This window comes from Aythya ferina (genome assembly GCF_964211825.1).
Source record: "Aythya ferina genome assembly, chromosome: 14".
Lineage (NCBI taxonomy): Eukaryota > Metazoa > Chordata > Aves > Anseriformes > Anatidae > Aythya > Aythya ferina.
The window spans coordinates 14,859,698-14,876,583 of record NC_140312.1 but is presented as its reverse complement, the minus strand read 5'-3'; the positions used below and the strand labels follow the sequence as shown (position 1 = coordinate 14,876,583).

The 16,886-nt window shown below is 37.2% G+C and overlaps 1 protein-coding gene across 2 annotated transcripts in view; it reads right to left on the bottom strand.

The window, feature by feature from the left end:
- The window catches only part of SLIT3 (slit guidance ligand 3), a 515,559-nt gene that overhangs the window by 481,356 nt on the left and 17,317 nt on the right, over nucleotides 1–16,886 (bottom strand). For both annotated transcript variants that reach the window (XM_084535767.1, XM_084535765.1), the window contains exons 3-4: nucleotides 5,856–5,927; nucleotides 2,594–2,665 (exon numbers count right to left, since the gene is read on the bottom strand). In XM_084535767.1, coding sequence (XP_084391893.1) covers nucleotides 2,594–2,665; nucleotides 5,856–5,927 — 144 coding nt within the window. The remainder of the gene's footprint in view (nucleotides 1–2,593; nucleotides 2,666–5,855; nucleotides 5,928–16,886) is intronic.

Genomic DNA, 16,886 nt, shown 5'->3' with positions numbered 1-16,886 from the left:
ACATAAGGTTATGGTCCATGCCCTTTGAAGGATTACTGTGTGGGAGTGGAATAATAATATACTTTCACTGTTATTTTGAATAAAAGTAATATATACATATACGTGTGTGTATATATATATATATATATATATATATATATATATATATATATATATATGTGTGTGTGCCAAAAAGAGAAATTACTCCTGTTTTTTAAAGTCTGGCCCAATACAGCTGCTTTGTTTTAAAAAAAAACTTAGTGATTACTTTTGCATCCACTTCAACAGATCAAAAACGAATGTTATTCCAAAATTGAAGCAATATATGCAATTTTTATTTGTTATTTGAAAGAAATTAAATGGAAAAATGCCAGTTTTTTATTCAACCATCATACTTTCTTCATTAATGTTTTGTAATGTTTGACAATACTTAATAAAATAGCTTTAATATTACCTAAAATGTTGCAATTTAGCTGTTATAAGTTATGCCAAACTTTCCACAGTTCATTCTCCAAAGCCTACTGACTCATAGCAAAAAAAAAAAAAAAAAAAAAAAAGGAAAGAAAGAAAAAAACAGATTTATAGTTATGTCCTAAAAATGATTTAAGCTAAAATACCAAAAAGTTGTATGTTTCCAGCCCTCCCTTTCATACAACATTCATTTAGGAAATATTTTAATGACAGGCAATCCAAAAAGAGAAGCAGAAATGCAGTATGTTTAACTGGCCAAGTTAAGAGTTTGCACAGGAAAAAAAGAGGAAAAAAAAAAGAGAGAGAGAGAGAGACTTTCAAACATCACATACTTGAGCAGATGCTATTAAAGGTGTCATATTTCCTAACTTCTGGTTTCACAAGATACATTATGCTCATTTGCTAACAGAGAAGGCTCTACAGAAAAGCAACACATTAAGAGAAGTCTTGAGTGTTCATAATTTCTGGTTACAGATAGCTAGTTTGTCTCACAGATATTTTTCAAAACACATTTGTTAGTTTCACTAAATCTATCTTTATCTAAGATGACCTAAATCTGAAAAAAAAAATTAAAAAAAATGTTTTCTACAGCATCACAAAATGCTTAATTTGGGAAAACTACAGAATCACAGAATCACAGAATTTTCTAGGTTGGAAGAGACCTCAAGATCATCGAGTCCAACCTCCAACCTAACGCTAACAGCCCTCCACTAAACCATATCCCTAAGCTCTACAACATGAGTTTTGTTTTATTGTTCCCAAGAACTGTGAAATAAGTCAGCCATGGCATAACTCTAGACCTGAAAGTGCTTTCTAAATGGAATATAGGTATCAGAAACTGGATGAGTAACTTATAATCAGAATTTAAAACTCAGCCCCCTTGTTGTATAAAGTGAGCTTTTTAATTTAAGAAAAAAAAAAAAAAAAAAGAATCCTGAATTTTAAAGATATTTTAAAAATGATCTTTACCATTTTAAAAGCCATTTACCATTTTAAACCATTTTAAAAGATCAGAACACTAGTTGATTAACAACTTAAATGCAAGTTTAATCTTGAGATCATCTGAAACAGTTTTAGTATAACATATGCTCCATACCCCAAAGTTGTCTTGCACAATTGTTAATGGGAACTTCACTCTTAAAAGCTACTTTGGGAAAAAAAAAAAAAAAAAAAAGTTTAAAAATGCCAAGTTCTACAATAAATGCCTTGCAGATAATCAAGCATAAAAACAAATCTGGTACTCTGTTTTAACAAAAAAGCATTCCAAACCAGCATGTGATTTCTTTCTAGTCACCTAACAAAGAGTAATTCCCCAAAGTATTTCAGCATTACAGAAACATTGTTCAGCTCTCACTATAAGCTGGCAAAATTAACCTAGCTTCATGACAATGCTGAACATTATACTCCGACAAAGAGTAGCAATTTGATATAGCATTACTTTTGCTGATATTACTGATATTAATGATTGCACTCTTACAAGACTAGTAGTTTTCTATGAGTTGGATTTTGCATTAAGAGAGCTTTTATATTCACTAGTGTTTACTTTTGATTGCTATCAAAAGTAGAAGATATCTACACTCTAATTTTCTCAGTCTAGTATGATATCCTGGAACCTACTGGTATCAGTGGCATTGTGCAACTTGAAATTAAATCAAGATAATAAAAAAATTAAGTTCAAAGTCAATTCTACAAATACTCTGGTTCTTAAACCTTGAGGACAATTGTAACTTTCATTCGTGATGATTTTTATATTTTAATTAACTGTACAAATAATCATTATTATGAACAAACTTTTCTTCACCTATATATCAGTTATAAAAGTCGCTCAAATAATCTTAACAACGCTATTAAAATAACATTCTAGTATCAATGATGGTTCTGTTTTCTTGGTGAGCAGTTGCACATTTTATTTCAAGCATGAGCTATGATTCAATATAAAGCCAACTGTGTTTAAGAGCATTTTCAAATTCAGGTAAGTACCCCCTCCCTTTTTCTTTTTTTTTTTTTTTCTTTTTTTTTTTTTTGCTTTTGACTTTTTTTTTTTTAAGCAAGTCCAGTTTTTCATCATTAAATATAATAATCATTTAAAGCGAGGTAGAAAAACATGGCATTTTTGTTTAAGTATTTAAATTGAGATACTTACAGTCGCTCGAGTTGCTTTAAATCTTGAAATGCTCCACGTTCTATCACACTGATCTGATTTTCTTCCAAGTGTCTGCAATTCCAGAAACACAAGTAAATTTTAAGACAAAAGAATAAAAGTTTTCTCACTTCACACATATGTTATAAAGGTGGTTTTCATGGATGCAATAGTAAAACTTTTAATTAGAGATTGTGAAAATTCTAGACCGAAAAGCACTCTTTTGGTCACTAACAGCAAGCTAATTAAAAATCGCCTCCTGACTCCCAGATTTGATACGCATTTTGTTCAAAAACTTTTGTAACCACAATGCTCAGAAAGATGTTGGTTTAGGGACTGATTGTTACATCCTCAGTCCCCTACTCTTGGCTTTTGTAATTGAGGAGAAATGACTGACTACCTGTAGGTAGTCAATAGCAGAAAAATCAACGTAAATATTTTTTGTCCAGTCTTTATGTTCTGCCAAGACTTCAGGTCTGCTTTAGAGTAAACCACTTGTAAACAAACCAAAGCAGTTCAGCCTCACCAGAAATACAGCCGTACCAGCTACGTGTGACAGCTGTATACAGTCCCATTGTACAACAGGTGTAATAATGTAACAGAAAGCTCCCAGGCTCCCACTGTGTGGAAATCTGCTTTTCTTCACCCTCTAAGGCTGAGGCAAGGATAAGTAATAAACAATGGCGACTGACTTCTCTTTGATTTACACTGTGGAGGAAATGACTACTCATTCACACAGCAGAAGTGCTCTTCGTAAGTAAAAGGGCACAGATACACCAATATTTCCATTTAAGCCATCTTTTTTCTCTCTCAGTGCTGCCTTCCAGCACACACCCATTCTCTACTTCTGTGAGAGCACTCAGATAACAGAATGGACTAAATCTCTTAGCCTTCTGAATATTTTCATAGAATCATAGAATATCCTGAGTTGGAAGGGACCCTTAAGGATCATCAAGTCCAACTCTTGACACCGCACAGGTCTACCCAAAAGTTCAGACCATGTGCCTAAGTTCACAGTCCAATCTCTTCTTAAATTCAGACAGGCTCGGTGCAGTGACCACTTTTAGGTGGTTTTAGCTAAAAACACATAAATAACAATATACAATAAGTCTGGTTTGAGTGATGACTAGTGAAAAAGCACTCCTCTCCAGCAGCCACTCCTCTGCATCCAATCCTATGAGGATTCTCAGAGTCATTCAACTGGATTGCAGTTGTGAGGACAGACAGCAAGAATCTACAACTACGAAAACCAAAAAATAAAAATGAAAAAACATGCAAACATACTGTGTTCCTCAAAGTAAGAGAGGGAAAAATATGCAGTTATAAGGTATGAAAGAACAAAGTATGCAATGGAGTACTTTGCATTTATGTTGTCAGTTTGAGATGGGAAGCTTTTTTCAGTTGGACCACTGTGCCAGCATCTAGTTCATTCATCATATAAATAGTTCTCCTCACTGTGATGTCTGAAGACAAGACCAGACCACCTGTTTGGAAGCTCTGGGACAGGTCACACATTTCTGCTCTTCCCACTACCCCCCCATCACATATGGGGGGAAAATAGGGAGGGGAAAAAGGAGGGGTGAGTAATGTAGAATAGCCAGAGTTACTAGGGGACCATAGAGAAAGTTCAGAAAAATTATTAAAAATCTGAAGGATTTACAGAGACCAGATGTTAAGCTGCACAAACTGCAAGGAGAAAAACAAACAAACAAAACAAAACAAAAAACACCCACATACATGTTCCAGATACAACGGGAACATGGAAAAGGAAAATACATTGACAATGATCAAAAATATTTCTGCAAACAAATGCTGAAACGGCACATCTTAGGTTTCAGGTAGTCTTCATATATCACAAGACAAAAACAATACAAATACAGATTTTCTTATAGGCAAGTTCTGCTTTTATTCCTAATGACCTGTGTGGCAAACACCGGACACCATTCATAATGGTTGAACATGCTACATAAATCTGAAATGAGCACAGAGCAAAAAATTCAAATAACTGAAGTTGCATATTTCGCTTCTTGTTAAGGACATCCAGGGTAAATGACTGCAGTGACATTAGACAATGGCTGACAGTAAAGACAGTAGAAAAAAACACTACCAAACCAACTACCGACAATAATGATAGTACTTCTAAACAGAATTATAATACAGACTTCTAAAATGGTATTGGCAGCTGGGATTGGAGCCAAAGAAATCTATATGATTCCACTGATAGAGGTGAGGGAAATGTTATGAAAAAGAGGAATCTTCCAATAGATTAGAATGATGCAAGACCAGAAGATTAGAATAAAAGGTTAGAAATGCTTTCTTGGTTCAAAAGTGCTTAGGTAGCAGCAGAAAAGACTTGTCTTATCCCTGACAGGATTCAGGGAATTTATTAATTGAATTTTCACTAAATTAATGTAACAATTCATCATTACAGTTTTAAGGACTTATTTTACAAAAAGATACTTAAAGGAAAATACTAGCTGCAGAAGGCAATCTCAAGAAACATAAATAGAAATTTTCAGGGAGTGCAGACAGATTTGTGTCTTGATCTTCTGATAGCTATTTCAGTAAAGGGGTCAATAGAACAATAAAACCAACCTGACTCACAGTGCTGGAACTAACTCAAGATTAGGTTTTTGCCTTGATTACTACAACCTGGAATTTGCAACAGTTTAGTAAAATACTTCCAGTGCACTAGATAACAACTGCACAGAATGTAGTCACTACTAGGTAAGGGGCAATATGTAGATTCATGTTTTTGCCTTTTGATTTTCAAGGCCTATTTAGAAGCACACTTGAGCTCTTGAATGATAATTCTAGAACAAGAGACAGGACTACCTAGTTTTTTTGCATTTGTTACTTCATACTGGACTAAAAGAATTCATGGGTTTCCTCATGTACAACTTTTACAGCTATCAAATATTTTATGCTTAATCTTCTGCGAAAGCACTATTAAAGTCAACAAAATCTGCAAGTCCTACTTGCTGGTGTTCCAATACAATTTATTCATACATAAGTGGTAAGAATTTTAGTCCACTTCACAGTACTTGTTAAAAGCTAGTAAGAAACACAATTAAACAGCTCTGAAATGGCATTTGGACTTCAACATGGAACTAAATTTTTTTTTCACATCACAAACTGTTCCAGTTGCCTGGTTTAAAATACCACTAACTGAATAATGTACAGAAATTACTAACATATGATCATCCTTAGTACTAGCAACCCAAAATAGTCTTTTCAAGAAAGTTAAGTTTTCTGTTATACTCACAAGACACGGAGATTCTTCAGCCCTGCGAAGTCCATCTTTGTGATTCTTGTGATATTATTTTTTTCTAGATCACTGGAGGGGGAAAAAAACAAACACAACATTCAGACACAGTAATCAACATCCAAATTCTGTTAGGAGAAATTATCTCCATCAGTGCACCATCTATCAGCTGTTCAAATTGTACAAACTCATGCTTCCATTATGATCTGATGATAAGTATATGATCTGCTCATCATCTACTTATTCCTCAAGACTACAATCTTTTAAGAGGCTAAAATTCAAGACCCAATCTGTACAACACAGCTGAAATGCAGCACTCTGCCCTAAAAATTAAAATTGGGCTCTGGAGTTGTACTAAGCCTGCTTGAGTCTAGCCTGCTGCAGAAGCTGCTGTAGAGCCTGAGCACAGAACTACCAGCTTTGGTTAGTGGAGGCGTGGTGTCACCCAAATGACTGGAAGATTTGCCAAGTTTTAGAACAGCTCCCTGCCAAACGCAGCATTAGGCAGCTCTTCACCTCATTTTTTTGGAAATGCTGGTTATCAGAAGATAACCAGTGAAGTATTATCACTGTTTGAAAAAGCGTTAATCACACTGACCTGTTTCCTATGTTAATCAGAACTTGCCAATTTGTGTCTTCTGTCTTTACTTGAACTTTCAATTTTATGACACACATGCTATGCGACAACACATTTTCCTCATGTAGTCACTTAACCAAGTATTACCTCCTGCACTGTTTCAATGTGTGCTAATTTATGCTCTAGATTCCAAATTAATAAGTAACCGGTATTTTTTCCGCAACAGGAAAAACCATTGTAAGCAGACCTTGAGCTGTCTGCTTTTCTTTGGAGTGAGCACACCCAAAATACAAAAGAATTTCACACTTAAACTTGTATCTTGATAGACTAAATATCCAAATAAAATAGTGTTTGCTTCTAAGACAAATTCTACTTAAATCAAAATTGAATCAAAGTGAAGATAAAGGAATTCATAAATCAATCCTTCTTGCAAGATTAGTTCTGTGCTTAAGGCTAAGTCTCACTACACTATCAGCCATTTTTTCTGACAGTCATAACAACTGAGTCTAACTCCTCATTTCCCAATATAAAATCTTTCTGTCATTTCAGAGGACTGGTTAGGTGTCTTCTTTTTCTTCAAAACAGCACCTGCTGATATTGGTGCACTATATCATATGTTGTCTTGACTCTTGGATTTGCCTTGACCAGGAACCTACCCCCTTCCCCCACCCCCCAAAAAACAAACAAACAAACAAACAACAACAAAAAAAAAAACACTTTCAGTTGTTTTGCCTTTTTTTTTTTCCCCCTGTACAGATTGAGTAAATCAATCTAGTGATAACCACCAGGGACAAGACAAACAGCTAGCCTTTTTTCCTCATATTCAACCATGCATATTTTAAAATAAGCAGTATTCAGCAAACTTAGAACTAAAACAGGTATACTTCTCCAGCGTAACAACACAAATTTATAGTCAGATTTTCCTAGATAAAAGAAGCCTTCTTTAAAAGTATTATTATTTTTTTTAATATTGGAGTATTTTTTTTCTTCTTCTGAGTCACATTTTATGCCTAGTAAAAAGCTGCTAAATATATTTTAAAAAGCAAGCATTTGGGTTAACACTTCTCAGGCCAATAAAGCACTGGGTAGCTTTCTAAAGACCATGAGATGGTAAGCAATAACATTCCAACAAATTTTGTTGTCTAGTGCCACTGCATGAAAATAGTCTAAGATGAAAAACTAGTCATGGGGCTAGATGTTGATTTGTTAAAAGACAATGACGTCACAAGTTCACAACAGGAAGTAGGGACTTGTCTTAAGAAATTCAATTTTACCATAGTTCCTGCATTAATTTGCATTATTTTTCTTCTTGAATTTTAAATTTCTTACATTTAAATTTCTTCTTTTCAATTTCTAATAAGATTCAACAAGAAGGTAACTACTATTTTTAAGTACATTTCACAATCATCTCAAACCTTGACCATGAAATATTTTCTGAAACATAGGTAGATTTTCTTAAGTACTATTTCAAGTTATTAGTTCTGTAGGTACAAAAAAGAGTCCAAGGAAGGGGCAGAACTCAGAACTCCCATGAATGCCTCAACCGTCACCTTTGTATTCTGAAAGAGGCTGCCTAGATAGCTGTCCTTGGATGGCTTTTAAGTGCCTGACAAGTAATACTACAGACAAAATAAGAAAGCTCTCAAAGTGTTGAGGAGAGCTAAATGATTTGCAGTCTTTCATATACCCTCCTACAGGTACTTAAAAAAAAAAAAAAAAAAAAAGGAAAAAAAATTCCTGCCTCCTGCCTGGCACAACTTCCAGTAATTTTCCAGCACACATACAATTCCATACAAGCCCTCCAACATGGCTGCTACCTAACCCAGTCCTCTTTCACCTCACATCAGACCCTATTAGTGGGATAGATGCAATACTAATAAGAAATATGTGAGTGTTCAAGAAAAAAATAATAAAATTATGTACCTTGAATCAATCTTTTTTTTTTTTTTTTTCCTCCACTGACATTAAGCATTAAGCCATTAAATGAAAGGTAATTGTCATGGTAACTAATGCCATTTTTTTCTGCTGTGAAACTCAAAGAAAAGGCAAGTTACAAATTTATAAATTTAAGCTCATTGAAAGGTACATTTTCAACATTCAGAGAAGAAACAGAACTGATTTCTTAGTATACCTACCATGTTTCCCAACTCCTCCTAACCATGAAAACAAAGTTTCTTCTAATATGAATGCTATCCTTCGTTTATCAAAAACTTAAATATTTAGATTAGCAGAGGTAATTGTACTTGTTTGTTAGAGAAAATAATAACGCCTCGTATTTGTAAACATACATGATTGTTTTCCTCATGTTTTCCCTAAATCTCAGATGCAAACCAATGTGGGTATGGGGAGAATCCCTATATTTTAACTGCAAGAAAAAAATAAAAGAAACATTACCTTTGACAGACCTAGGTTGATCATATTTAAGAAAATACCTGTTTTGGGGAGGGGGAAAAACAAAAACAAAAAAAAAAAAAAAAAAAAAACAAAAACAATTACAGGACACTTTCACTGTATGTAAGAACCACTGAATCACTCTTTTCATGGGTAATACCTTTCAGTCACTGCCTACATTTTTCAGATTTTCCAGCTTGATTTCCTCTGGGCTCCCAGCTCAATTCCTCTACCCTGGTGCATCATTAACTACTCACTGGTGCACCAGGGTGACCTGACAACAAAAATCACTGAGAAGAATTAACTCTGGAGTAAGCAACACATAAATAGCTTCATGGTTTATTTGCATGTTGTTTCCCCTCTGCTTTTTATGTCATTCCCTCAGAAGTTTTTCCTTGCCTGTGTCTCGGAAACATTCTACCAAAACACAGCATGCAGCTGCTCAGAATTCTCCAATTGCCAGCTAAGAGGTACACACATCAACAAGGTCAGCGACCCACTTTTTTGCCTATTTTGGTAAGCCTCATTTCTCAGCATAGCACATTTACTCAGCCTGAACACCTGTACGCAGAGTGTCATTCCTGTCACACATACAAAGCAGTTTTTTCCCCTTCAAGTCTGAGCCTGATACCCCACAAGAGATCCATCCCTCTCTTTTTTCAGCCCCAAGAGCACTCCTGCTACTCAGCATGCTCCTCCCAGTGAGTTCTGCACCCCTCTATGCTGAGAAAGACTTTCTTAAATATTCTTTGATCAATATAGATATATTGAGATTACTGTTTATTCCACTCCTTCAGACTGACACAGCCTATACCATACACATAAAAACAACCGTTCCATTAAAGCCTTCTGAACATCAGCAGCTAAGATATAGTATCCGTTTCTGTAAGTAAAGTTACTTGGACAATTCTCTAATTTTAACAGAATGCTTCTTCATTAAGTTCACTTTCCTTAAGCCAATTTGGATTTTATTGATAACTGCCTCCTCTGCTTTAAAAAGCTGTATTTGCCATCTGAGCATTTACCTGTTCCAGTAAGCTCTCCCTCGAGGCTTGTCCGCCATTTGAGGAAAAACAGGCTAAAGCCCTGATGTACTACTATGTAACACTTCCTCCTCCTGTTCAGAGTAGGTCTAGCACTGCTGAGGAAAAAAAAAAAAAAAAAAAAAAAAAAAAAAAAAAAAAAAGACCATTGCCACAAGTTACTGTATTAGTCAATTAAACTTTGTTACTATGAAGTTATTGAACTATTGCAGACTTCAGTGGTTTACAGCTGGTATTTGTGGGCAACTTAATATTTTATATTTCCTTTATAAAAGTTTGCCAGCTGATTATGAGACCACTAGTGGGTTTCAACTACAAAAAGCTAAACCTTAACATCTAGCCTTGGTTGACTTTCAAATACACCATGGTTCATAGGAATTGTTGGAAGCAAACACACAACCAGCTTTGAAAAGAAATGGTTTGGATCAAAGACATGGAAAAAAATTATAATGCAAAGGTGAATTTGATTTATATTTAGCTTAAACAAGTACCTATCTGCAGATACATTCATTCTAAATTAAATGCTTATTGTGCAAAATTCCTAAATTTTGAATATTCTGTGGGGCCAAGTGGATCTTAGATCTTACTCAAAATCTCGATCTTGCCCCATGCATATACCAGCCCAGCTGCAACTCTTTGTCATTTCACATTCATATAATATCATTCCAAACAAATCTAAGAAAACACCATTATGAAAGATAGATCTCTTCTGGTCTGGCATCAGATCAGTTGACGGCACTCATTAAAATGAAAAGAGCCTGGAGCTTTTGATATTAAGTCTCTGTTGTCAAACTATTTTTCTTTTTAGCATAAAGTATGCTAAAGACAATGCAGGTGTAGTGGCAGCTTTAAGAAAACAGATATGGAAGCAATTATTTCAGTGGGAGTAGAAATATGAATTGGACTAGAATTGTACAAGGCTTCACTTACTGAAAGTGAGTTCAGACTGAACTATTAAAGGAAGCCTTACTCATAAACATGTCCTGCTATGTTCTAATAACAATTTAATTCAATACATATTTTGTAGATGATGACGACTAAGTTACACAATGTATATACTTATTACAAACAGGGACATTTGGAGCAACTGGAGCACATCCCTCTACATAGCAGGAATTCCTCTGAATTGCTTCATCTTTCATTCTTCTCTCAAGACAATCTGATGAATTTAGCTAGACATTTAAATATTTTCAGGAGTCTCCAAAACTCTCTGGAGCGTGCCATTATGTGGCTTCCAACAGCACTAGAAGTGCTAGATAGACTTCCTCTTGATACATCACTTCAATTTCAATTGACAATTATTCTTCTGAGCCACCCAACATTTCCAAAATGCCTAGACGTTTGTCTTCCCAACACCTACCCTTGACCTTATACATACAAAATCCTTATATACACAAGGATGCAAAAATTCAATAAACACTTGCATATTTTAGCAAGTTCCTATTACTCAACTGTCAATTTGCTTCTTGATTTTAGTCTCTGAAGTAATCCAAAATTTCATCTCTCATCATAGTTGTGTATCTTGAATATATCCAGGTGAATCCCCAACTTAATTCCTTCTCATTTCTTCCTAGACTATGTTTATGTAGCATATATATATATATATATAATTATTATTTTTAATTAAATTGTTGATTTTGAAGCTAGTTCTGGTTGCTGACCTATGCCTTCTAGGTACACAGAATAAAAAACAGAGATCCCAATGCCAAAATCAAGTCTTATTAAATGGTAAGAAATGGTTAGTTCTCAGTGCAACTTGTAACCTTTTTTTTTTTTATTGTTGTTGTTGTTGTTTTTCTCTTCTTTTTATTAAGCCTGTGAGCTACAGCTATGGGCACTGTACAAGTTCACAGGTGTGGCAAGGTTTTGGTAGCAGTGGGGCCACAGGGGTAGCTTCTGCAAGAATTCAGAGATAAAAAAATATAACAAAAAAATGTTTTTATAAATACATCAACACAAAAAGGAGGACTAAGGAGAATCTCCATCCTTTACTGGATGCGGAGGGAAACTTAGTTACAAGAGATGAGGAAAAGGGGGAGGTGCTCAATGCCTTCTTCGCCTCAGTCTTTAGCAGAAATACCGGTTGTTCTCTGGATACCCAGTACCCCGAGCTGGTGGAAGGGGATGGGGAGCAGAATGTGGCCCTCACTATCCACGAAGAACTGTTTGGTGACCTGGTACGGCACTTGGATGTGCACAAGTTGATGGGGCCGGATGGGATCCACCGAAGGGTACTGAGAGAACTGGCAGAGGAGCTGGCCAAGCCACTGTCCATCATTTATCAGCAGTCCTGGCTATCGGGGGAGGTCCCAGTTGACTGGCAGCTAGCAAATGTGACGCCCATCTACAAGAAGGGCCGGAGGGCAGACCCAGGAAACTACAGGCCTGTCAGTTTGACCTCAGTACCAGGGAAGCTCATGGAGCAGATCCTCCTGAGAGTCATCACGCAGCACTTGCAGGGCAAGCAGGCAATCAGGCCCAGTCAGCATGGGTTTATGAAAGGCAGGTCCTGCTTGACGAACCTGATCTCCTTCTATGACAAAGTGACGCGCTTGGTGGATGAGGGAAAGGCTGTGGATGTGGTCTACTTTGACTTCAGCAAGGCTTTTGACACCATCTCCCACAGCATTCTCCTCAAGAAACTGGCTGCTCTTGGCTTGGACTGGCGCATGCTTCGTTGGGTTAGAAACTGGCTGGATAGCCGGGCCCAAAGAGTCGTGGTAAATGGAGTAAAGTCCAGCTGGAGGCTGGTCACTAGTGGTGTCTCCCAGGGCTCGGTGCTGGGGCCGGTCCTCTTTAATATCTTCATCGATGATCTGGACGAGGGCATCGAGTGCACCCTCAGTAAGTTCGCAGATGACACCAAGTTAGGTGCGTGTGTCGATCTGCTCGAGGGTAGGAAAGCTCTGCAGGAGGATCTGGATAGGCTGCACCGATGGGCTGAGGTCAACTGCATGAAGTTCAACAAGGCCAAGTGCCGGGTCCTGCACCTGGGGTACAATAACCCCAAGCACAGCTACAGGCTGGGAGAGGAGTGGTTGGAGAGCTGCCTGGCAGAGAAGGACCTGGGAGTGATGGTGGATAGTCGGCTGAATATGAGCCAGCAGTGTGCTCAGGTGGCCAAGAAGGCCAACGGCATCTTGGCTTGTATCAGGAACAGTGTGACCAGCAGGGCTAGGGAGGTGATCGTCCCCCTGTACTCGGCTCTGGTGAGGCCACACCTCGAGTACTGTGTTCAGTTTTGGGCCTCTCGCTACAAGAAGGACATCGAGGTGCTTGAGCGGGTGCAGAGAAGGGCGACGAAGCTGGTGAGGGTCTGGAGAACAAGTCCTACGAGGAGCGGCTGAGGGAGCTGGGCTTGTTCAGCCTGGAGAAGAGGAGGCTCAGGGGCGACCTTATCGCTCTTTTTAGGTGCCTCAAGGGAGGCTGTAGCGAGGTAGGGGTTGGTCTGTTCTCCCACGTGCCTGGTGACAGGACGAGGGGGAATGGCCTAAAGTTGAGTCAGGGGAGTTTTAGGTTAGATGTTAGGAAGAACTTCTTTACTGAAAGGGTTGTTAGACATTGGAACAGGCTGCCCAGGGAAGTGGTGGAGTCACCATCCCTGGAAGTCTTCAAAAGATGTTTAGATGTAGAGCTTAGGAATATGGTTTAGTGGGAACTGCTAGCGTTAGGTCAGAGGTTGGACTCAATGATCTTGAGGTCTCTTCCAACCTAGAAATTCTGTGATATGTCCCACGTTAAATAAGGAATAAGGGCCCCACTCCTGACCAGAGCCAGGCCAATAAGTGATGTTGTTTGCACCTCTGTGAGAGAGTATTTAAGATAGGGGGAAAAAAAAAAAAAAAAAAAAACACTTTGCTACACAGCAGCTGGGAGAGAGAGAGGAGTAAGAAACAGCCTTGCAGGTGCCAAGATCAGGGAAAAAGGAGGAGAGGTGCTCCAGGCGCTGGAGAAGAAGTCCCGTGTGGCCTGTGGTGAGTACCATGGTGAAGCAGGCTGTCCCCCTGCAGCCCATGGGGTACCACGGTGGAGCAGGTGGACCTGCACTGACAGAGGCTGCAGCCAGGGAGTGAGAGCTGCCGTGGCGGAACTCGGCTGTCCAACCGAGTAAAACTACCACAACAGGTACATGAAAGCCTCTTGACCTGATGGTCTTGCTGCAAGTGGAACATTTGCTTTAAGACTAGCTTCTACTCAAAGAATTTTTCTAAGGTACTATTTCTTCTGATATAGAAAGCAACCAGTTGCCAGGCCTAATCCTGTTCGCTCTTGGTCAGAAAAGAAGTTGCTTAAAATTTAATTATCTTTCCAGAAGAAAACCAATTATTTCATTTGGTGAAAGCTATTCATTGTCCATAAAGTTACCAGCACAACAGAGTTATCCTCTCTTTCAGAGAACTCTGAGGTACCAGACTGGCAAACACAGTGATATTCTTAACAACAAAACTGAAGATCATCTCTGATATTAGATAACTTCACGTCAATACCTGATTTTGCATCTTAGTGTTAAATACTACAAGTCCTATATGGGAATTTTTTTGAAAAATATTTATTAATCCATTTGCCTTTAACCTGGGAAGATTTGGCATAAAATAAAAATACACAACAAAGTGAAAATAACTTGCTATCCAAAGAGAAGGGAAGCTAGAGCAACAGCTGCAACTTCATTCAAGCCCTCAGATGTTTTCCTGTTTATATTAATAAAGAATTCAATAAAAGCAGTAGAGATACTGCATACTGTATTTTAGAAAAATTGCCACACACTTCAGAAGACTGCTCTCAACCAAGTTACACAGCACTAGGATTCATTGCTATCCAGCTTCTTCAAATATAGGTAAGTAATTTCTACTCATAGAACCTCTAATCCAAAATCTAGTTCTGTTCCTGAAAAGTATTCAACGTGGCTTCCACACATCAGCTCAAATATATAGATACTTGTGTCATATTTGTGATACACAAATCACCAAGAAACCCAATACTCTCAAAAAAAAAAAGTCATTAAACCAATTCTCCATGTGATCCAAAAAGCATTAAATGAATTTTCCTAAGAACCAGAAAGGAAAGGAGTTAACATGCCATCTAGCACTCACATCAAAACAAACTTCAACTAGAACATAATTCATGAACTTCTGGAACTTCTGTTAACAGAAGAAAAATAATTTATCTTTGAATTTAAGAGTGACATTATTAAGGGTATAGCCCATAGTCCTTATTATTTTTTTTCCATTTGTAACATAGTCCAAGGGATGCACTTCAAATGGTAAATCAACTTGGCAATAAGATATTCAAAATGTGGAAAGTAAAATTCTAGTGATAACAATTCAATCCATATTCCTGAATCTCAAGAGTTACTGATATCTTACATTAGCCCAATACTTGCAAATAACTCAAGCATCACACAATCTATGGAAACAAGGCCTTCATTGTTTTGCCATTACATTGCTAAAGGAATTGGTCAATCCAAAACACCTGCTAGAATGACAGCTGAGTCATCCCTTGAAAATTTTCCTGTTTGATTTGTTTTCCCAACCCCCATTCACTTTGCAAGGTAACTGTGAACACAAACACACACCACCTGAAGTAGAGGAAACTTGCAGTTTCACAGGTAAGTTAACCATTCACTTGGATGCCTACTGCATTCTAGAAGCTTAAAACCAGGAGGAGTTCTTGATTATTATTATTTTTATTATTATTATTATTTTTTAATCAAATCTACCTGTGGGGTTGGAGGCAAAAGGCTCTTTAGTAAAGCCCTTCTCTCTCTATGAGTACTTTCGTTCTTAATTTGGGAACACACTAGCACCATACACAATAAAAACAGAAAAACCCTTTCCCATGTGTAGATGTATCCATTTCTTCTACATGTGTTTCTGGCTATCCTTTTCAGTCTTTACACACCCGTTATGATTTTTGTTTGTTTGTTTGTTTTGTTTTCACCCTAGTGTCCAGAATTCCTGCTATAGAGTTAATTTGTCTTTAATGCATATGGACTGCCACTAGCCTCTTAACCTTAAATGACTACAATTCCCTATGGAAAGCACTTGGCAATTTTCTCATGCCTTCAGTCCAAGAACTTCAAAGTTACTATGATAAACGACTCAATTATAACATTACCCTGAAGCCCTCTGGCAGCAAAATCTGCATATCTTCTGATTTAGCATATTTCCATCTCAACTTATGCAATGCAGGAAATAAAGACCTAGGACCAGATTTTATGAAATCTACAAAATCCATTAATTCCCAAAACACTTGGGCAAGTATGAACTTCACTTGTGAAGAGAAAGACAACAAAAAAAAAAAAAAAAATCAAAATCCTATTCAGCTGCTATCTTTTCTTGTTGTTACTAAAGAGAAGATAATACAGTCCACTTCTATATAAATAGAATTAAGCTATTTTTTCTTCCTAAAACAGAAACAGTTCACTTCTTAAATGTGCATGAGAAAAATATTTATTGACTGACTTCTGGGAAGACTGATATATTCTCTAAATATTTCCCTCTACAATTAAGTTTAAAGGCGTTCTACACTTCTAAAATAAGCGTGATACACATACTTTTCATTTTACTTGAGAAACATCCTGCACAGTTGAAATAGCTAGAGATAGCTAGCTCTCTTGCTAGTTGTTTCCACTGTACAAATTCAAGAAGCATAAGAACTCCATTTTATGTCACCAACTCTTTCCTTCATATTTTTCGTACTCAAAGACAAGAAGAACAAGGTCATGGGCAAGAGCCAGCACGGATTCTCAGAGCCATCTAAAACATGTTCAATTGCCTCATGTGACGAGATGACTAGCTCCACAAACTATGATTGAACAGAGGATGTTTTTACCTTGATTTCAGAGAGACTGCCACCCATACTCTTTTTTAGATCTAAATTGATCAGATAAATGAATAATAAACTGCATGTAAATTAGCTAGACCATTGGGGGCAAAAGGTTTTTAACAGCTGGTTCCTAGTAGTGTCCCTTTTAAATCAATAGTAGGGCCAATGTTGTTTAGTAATCTTTAATAAAGACGT